The sequence below is a fragment of the Otolemur garnettii genome, unplaced genomic scaffold (genome assembly GCF_000181295.1).
Source record: "Otolemur garnettii isolate 467f Iridium unplaced genomic scaffold, OtoGar3 scaffold00087, whole genome shotgun sequence".
NCBI classification, from domain to species: domain Eukaryota; kingdom Metazoa; phylum Chordata; class Mammalia; order Primates; family Galagidae; genus Otolemur; species Otolemur garnettii.
Window position 1 is genome coordinate 2,134,024 of NW_003852482.1, and position 6,294 is coordinate 2,140,317.

Genomic DNA, 6,294 nt, shown 5'->3' on the forward strand with positions numbered 1-6,294 from the left:
ATCCCCTATAAGCCGTAGTTATGCTCCACGTTCATACACACGCAGCTCACCGTCCCACAGCCCATCTTTCTGACATCCCCTAAAGCCGTAGTTATGCTCAACGTTTCATACACACGCAGCTCACTGTCCCACAGCCCATCTTTCTGACATCCCCTATAAGCCGTAGTTATGCTCCACGTTTCATACACACGCAGCTCACCGTCCCACAGCCCATCTTTCTGAGATCCCCTATAAGCCGTAGTTATGCTCAACGTTTCATTTATCACCATCTCCCCACCACACATGGCAACCAGGCACCAGCCCCCACCCCAAGTGAATAACTAGCTTTTGAGAAACTCACCCTGCTTCCCCCAACACCTTCAGTAGAGCCACTAGGCTCACAAGGGCAACAGGTGTGGATGCTCAGGCCACAGCCTGTTCACAACTCCAGATTGCCTTGAGCATCTCTGCTGATGCTTCAGTGAGAGACACCATGTTCTACATGCCCCCCAATGCACTGCGCCAGATCACAAATACTACAAATAACTGATATAAAGTACATGGAATCAAGTACTTAAGGTTTTTGTTGTCTAAAATATTAAGACCCAAAAAGTAAATAAAAATTCTTAATTCAATTAGTTTTTGAGCATTGTAGATAAAATGTCTTCCCAAGATTTCCCCAAAACTACAGCATTTTTTGTGGAAGAACTCAAAAAAAAAGAACCACCAAAAGCTCGTCAGCACTGACTGTCCCCTGTCACAGGAAAGCTGCGGGCCGACGTCACCCTGCTCACCTGGAAACTGGGCAGAGAGTGTGTCTGGGCCCCCAGGGATTGCGCATACTCATAGGCTTCGGTCCTCTGAATCGCTTCACTGGTTGCAAACTTTGAAAATGGCAAACTGTCAAGGAAATGAATTATTGGATTTGAAAAAATGGCCAGTTATTGGCATTGTCAACCTTGGAGCAGTCACTCTGACATGTGTCCTACAAGGTGACAAAGACTCAAGGCCACCTCTGAATTAACTGAAGGAGAGGAAGTTTTCATCTTCTCAAAGGAAAACATACACTACGTTTACTGGATTTCTTACCTGTGATTTGATCCAATTAAGACAAGTTTCGTAGATTTCTTGGTATAAAACCCAAATCCAACCTGGGCCATAAGGTAGCAAAAATGGGCAGCATCAAGGAGACCTTTCGAAGCTACAGAGGGACACAAAACAGGCCAAGCCTCACTCCCTGCGAATCCTCCCAGAAACCAAAGGGAGCTGAAGGAAGATGCCACAAGACACGCCAGGGAAGGAAAGGCTGCGTCACAGCTCACATCCACGAGGCCTCGCAGCCTACCGCCGCAGCCACCTCCTGCCCCAGCACCTGACCTACCCAGAGTGTCGCCCATCGTGGCCATGGTCCTACACTCTACGTCGACGTTGTTGTTCAAGTTGGACAAGACCATAGCAAGGTGTGGCCTCCAATCTCCCCACTTCTCATCTCCACAACACTAAAATTAGAGGGAAAAAATCAGACCCTTATCACTGGAAGAGAAAACAAAACAGATCCTTGTCTTTGGAAGAGCACGTGGCTTTAACCCATAATGGCTGAGCACTAGTGAGCAATCTCAGGTCAGAAGCACAGGACTCTCCATCCTGGGAAGAGTGGTTTATGGGAGCAGACTCCAAATAGAAAAGGAAGCCACCATAAGCCATCACGCACCATGGATGCAGCGGGCATCCGCCCAGACATGAGCTGATAGACAGTCTGTAGAGGGTCATTGATCGGAAGACTGTTGGCAAACCTAGGGAGACATAAAAACAAAGACCTAATTCTAGCTCAGTTTTAAAACAGTCTGATCTTAGCCCTTTTATTTAGTGATTAGACTTATATTTAACCTCAGCAAAGTAGACATGTTTCAATTAAAAAAAAAAAAGCCATAAAGATGAAGAAATTCACTGAGATTTTACAGATAGTGTTAAAAACCATTCATTTAGTATAAGGAATTTGAAAACCCTTGGCAATACAACCCAGTGAGGAGGGTCAAGGAGGCCCGAGTCTGTGTTTGACAGCAAGAATGAAACCTGCCTGCTATCAATGAAAGCCACCAGCACCTGTGTGCTGCAGGGAGCTGACTGCTCTGCGCCAGGCCAGCCACGCCAGGAGGTCCCATACCTGGTCATGACTCGGGCATGTGTCCGGCTGTCCATCTTACTTGCAAGTAATAGAGCATGACCCCATAAGCCATTCTTCATCGCAGACTCTAAGGCATCCTGAAAAGCAGTGATAGAAGTAACAGAGGAAAACTGCCACGTGTCATCGCCCACTGACAGGAAAGGAGAAAGGGAGGACGGCAGATTGAGAGACAAACAAGCTAAAGGCAGTTCTGAGATTAAATAAAACCCAGTACTTTATCATTTTCCCTAGTTCCAAAGTCCCTGTGGTAGATGTATATTGCTTTTATTATTCATTTTCAGCATGAAAACAGCCAGGGACAACTAAGAAGTGCCGCTGTCCCCACACTGTCCTGTCCACTGTGCAAAGCCTTATGGCAAAGAGCACTCCCAACTCTAGATGCCGGGAGGCCAGTCAGACACTGTCCAGCACAGACAGCAGCTCCAGAGATAATCTGGGGTACACTTTAAACAGGGCTGTCCAACCTGCGGCCTGAGGGCCACTTGCTGACTATTTGAGGATGTTTTTCTTATCTATGTGGCAGAAATGATGAAAAGTACGTGTGGACTTTTCTGCTCATCAGCTTTCATTAGTGTTTGTCGTCCAGTGTGTGACAGAGGGGAAAAAGTTGGATCCCCTTGATTTAGAACTTCTGGCTAAGAGGAAAACGGTTTGCAATAGAGGTAAATATAATAAAAGCTAACAGATTTCAAACAGTTGTAAAATATCCATATTAAATTCATAACAATCAGATATGGCCTTGCTGAGTTTACTGGGATACACAAGCATGGAGAACACTAGGCTTATCAGGTATCCCTACTGCTCAGAATGGACGTCATCCATCCTAGAGCCCCCTCCTATGCTATCTCAGCAGACTCGCTCTGGACACCCCTTTCCAGAGCAGGCTCAGTCCCTCCCTCCCTTCTGCGTGAGCAGGAGTGTCCACAGCACAAACTCTGGTACCCATGTCCCCCCACACAAATGTGACTGTAGTTGCTCAGCGGCACACCCCCTACTCTCCACTGCCTGCAGCCTTCACTGCAATAAGCCTCTGACTGGCACATGCCTGGCACATCCTCCCAGTTTCCAGCCCCTGTCCCAGCTTTGTGAGAATGGGCTTATCTCCTGCACACTTTTAACTCTGAGACTCGGTACATGGCAGGGACAAGGCCCGTGCTCAACACACAAGTTTACTTGTTGAAAAACTGAAAACAGAACGTGAAGTCCAGACACTGGCAATACCTAGACGGAAACTAACATCTGCCCCTTTAGAGAGAGGACATATAAGGGACCGGCCAGCTCATGAAACAGTCAGATCCAGGACACGGCCGATGGGCCTGAGAGCTGAGCTCTGCCTTCCCCAGGGAGTACTCAGAAGACACCTGGGAGCTCTGTGATCGACACGGGAACAGCTCACCTTCTTACGGCCATAGAGCAGCAGCTCTCTGAATCGCTCCGTCTCCCTCTCCAGCGTGCTGGCCGCAGCAGGCTGGCTATCCGTGAGGAAGGAGAGCTGCGCCTCACCAGCTTCTTCCTCTTCCACTTGGTCCACTGCCTCGTTAGTGAAATCAATCAGGTTCGCTTCATTGGGGGACTTCCCTGGGAGCCACACTGTTCGGTGGTCTCGTAACAAGAGCTCCGCAATGTCGGTTCCCACCACGGTCTATAAGGGTAATGGGGTAGGAAGGAGCACACAGGCTTAATCAGGACAAAATTCCCAGAGAGGCGACAAGAGAGTACCCAAACAGGTCAGGTGAGGATGTTATATCACCACAGGCACACACCTGGGCACAGTTCAGGACATGACAGACTGACCCACAATCCCCCCAAAAGGCTAACAACAGCTGGGCTAAAACCTCAACTCGCCCCAAACCAAGTGGCCCTTTCCTCCTCATGCTGTTGCTGAGATGCTCCATCCTACAGGAGCCCCTGATGGCAGCACTGCCCACCGCCAAAGCCAGGGACGTGGGTCTAGCCCACTTCCTTTGCAGGACTGAGGAGCCCCTGAGAGGAAAAGCCAAGAGAGAAATGTGATCGAAGCAAAAATAAACATACCCCATTCTGTCTGCACAAAAGAATGATGAAATTCCACAGAAGACTTGCAGATTCTCTGTCAATTAAATTTTCGTCCTGCAAACATTTTGTAGCCTTGTTCTGTGCAAAGTTAATGACGTCCACTTTATGGGTATCACCTCTGCAAAGGAACAAACACAGTGAACAGCTGTGTCTTTGGGGGCAATCTCAGCAACTGGCACGTGCAGACATTAGGGAAGGCCCACTGAGAAACGTACTTGCCAAGAGGCCCTGGGAATGCCCGCATCTCCTCCTGCTCAGCTGTGTGCTGCAGCAAAGTCTGTAAGAAGAGGGGACAGACTGCTCATTCAGGGCCAGCACAGCCAGCATGTGACAAATGCCTGAGCCATGTCTGCGGGCTGCACTGGAGACTGAGTTAGACACCATCCCTCAGGGGCAGCAGGTCTCCCCATGAGGAGGTAAAGGCACAAAGTCTGGTCTATGACAAGGATTTTCAAATGGCAGGTGGTAAGATCCACTTTTTTCTCCCCAAACTCTGAAGCAGGGCCCCAACACATGCAACAGAAGAGGCCAGCCGGGGTTGCAGGACAGGATGCCTGCCCACCTCCCTGAACTCAGTAGTACGTGGTCTACCCACCACTGGACTGAGCAGCAGCACCCCAGAAAAGCAAACATCCCTAAAGTCAAAAAATATGAACTAAGACAGAAGCAGCAAATGCAATACCACCAAGTCTAACACCCGACGCAGATGCTGAAACACTGACATCTAGGAGGAAAATGGTTTGCCCAGAGTAAAAAGCCTACAAACTGAAGATTCACAGGAATAAACATTTTCTAAAGTTGTAAGTCCACAGCTAGTGATTGGCAGGTGAAGATAACAGCGGTAAAGCACAGAGCACAAGTGGCACTGTGCTCGCACCAGGCCGTACCTCCATGCTGTGAACCTCCACCAGGGCAGGCTGTCCTTCTGAAGGGAGGTTCGGAATCACTTTAATGAGCTGGCCACCAGGACCAAACCTGGCACAGATGTGAGGCACTGAAAACTTCTCAGGAGAAGTTGGTCTTGATGGAACTATATTTAAGTAAATTGAAATAAAAACAATCAGCTTGTCACATTTTAATGCATCTGAACTAGATTAATGCCTAGATTTTCAATTCAAAGTTAATAATCATTGGCTGGGCAAGGTGGTTCACATACATAATTTTGGGAACACTTTGGGAAGCTGAGACACAAGGATCACTTAAGGCTGCAAGGATCACTTAAGACTAGCCTGGGCAACACAGCAAGACCCTATCTCTATAAAAAATACAAAAAACTAGCTGGGTGTCATGGCAGATGCCTGTAGTCCCAGCTACTTGGGAGGCTGAGGCAAGAGGATTGCTTGAGCCCACGAGTTTGAAGTTGCTGTGAGCTGTGATGGCACCACTGTACTCTAGCCCAGGAAACAGCAAGACTCTTCCTCAGAAACAAAACAACAAGTTCTTTAATTGACCTAATATTTTAAGAAAGTAAGCCTGCTGCTATATTCTATATAACTTTACATGCACAGCAGACCCTTCACAGGGTCCCTCCCTACATTAACCACCTCCTTGAGTTGACCACAAGTGAGTGTCAGCACAGAAGACTAAGTCCCTGTGCTGACCACCTCCATACATTGGCCAGTTTGTGACAGTCCCTTGAGTGGTCAGCTTACAGAGGTTCTACTGTATTTCTGCAGTTTTCCAACAAATAGCATTTAGCCAAGCATTTTAGAGATGAAGTTAGAATGTGCCATGTGCAGTAAGTCTAGGAACAGGAGCTTTCCAAAGGGTATAAGACGCTCCCTCCAAACTATTCAGCCTTTGGGCAGCATTGCAAACATGATGGGGGCTACCCAAGAGCCTGGAAGGATGCTTGTACTCAGAATCACCCTTCAGAAACGCACAGTGGAGGCTTGGCGCCTGTGGCTCAAGTGGCTAAGGCGTCAGCCACATACACCCAAGGTGGCGGGATTGAATCCAGCCTGGGTCCACCAAACAACAATGATGGCTGCAACCAAAAAATAGCCAGGTGTTGTGGCAGGCGCCTATGGTCCCAGCTACTTGGGAGGCGGAGGCAGGAGACTCGCTTGAGCCCA

The 6,294-nt window shown here is 48.3% G+C and overlaps 1 protein-coding gene across 5 annotated transcripts in view; it reads right to left on the reverse strand.

The window, feature by feature from the left end:
- The window catches only part of LOC100956090 (protein transport protein Sec16A), a 23,343-nt gene extending 18,100 nt beyond the window's left edge, over positions 1–5,243 (reverse strand). For 4 of the 5 annotated variants that reach the window (XM_023516182.1, XM_023516181.1, XM_012808273.2 and 1 more), the window contains exons 1-9: positions 5,107–5,243; positions 4,435–4,496; positions 4,199–4,337; positions 3,561–3,806; positions 2,144–2,241; positions 1,691–1,772; positions 1,361–1,478; positions 1,069–1,180; positions 774–879 (exon numbers count right to left, since the gene is read on the reverse strand). In XM_023516182.1, coding sequence (XP_023371950.1) covers positions 774–879; positions 1,069–1,180; positions 1,361–1,478; positions 1,691–1,772; positions 2,144–2,241; positions 3,561–3,806; positions 4,199–4,337; positions 4,435–4,496; positions 5,107–5,112 — 969 coding nt within the window. In that variant the 5' untranslated portion in view covers positions 5,113–5,243. The other variant, XM_023516183.1, reaches the window with a different exon arrangement.
- Positions 5,244–6,294: the final 1,051 nt, after the last annotated feature.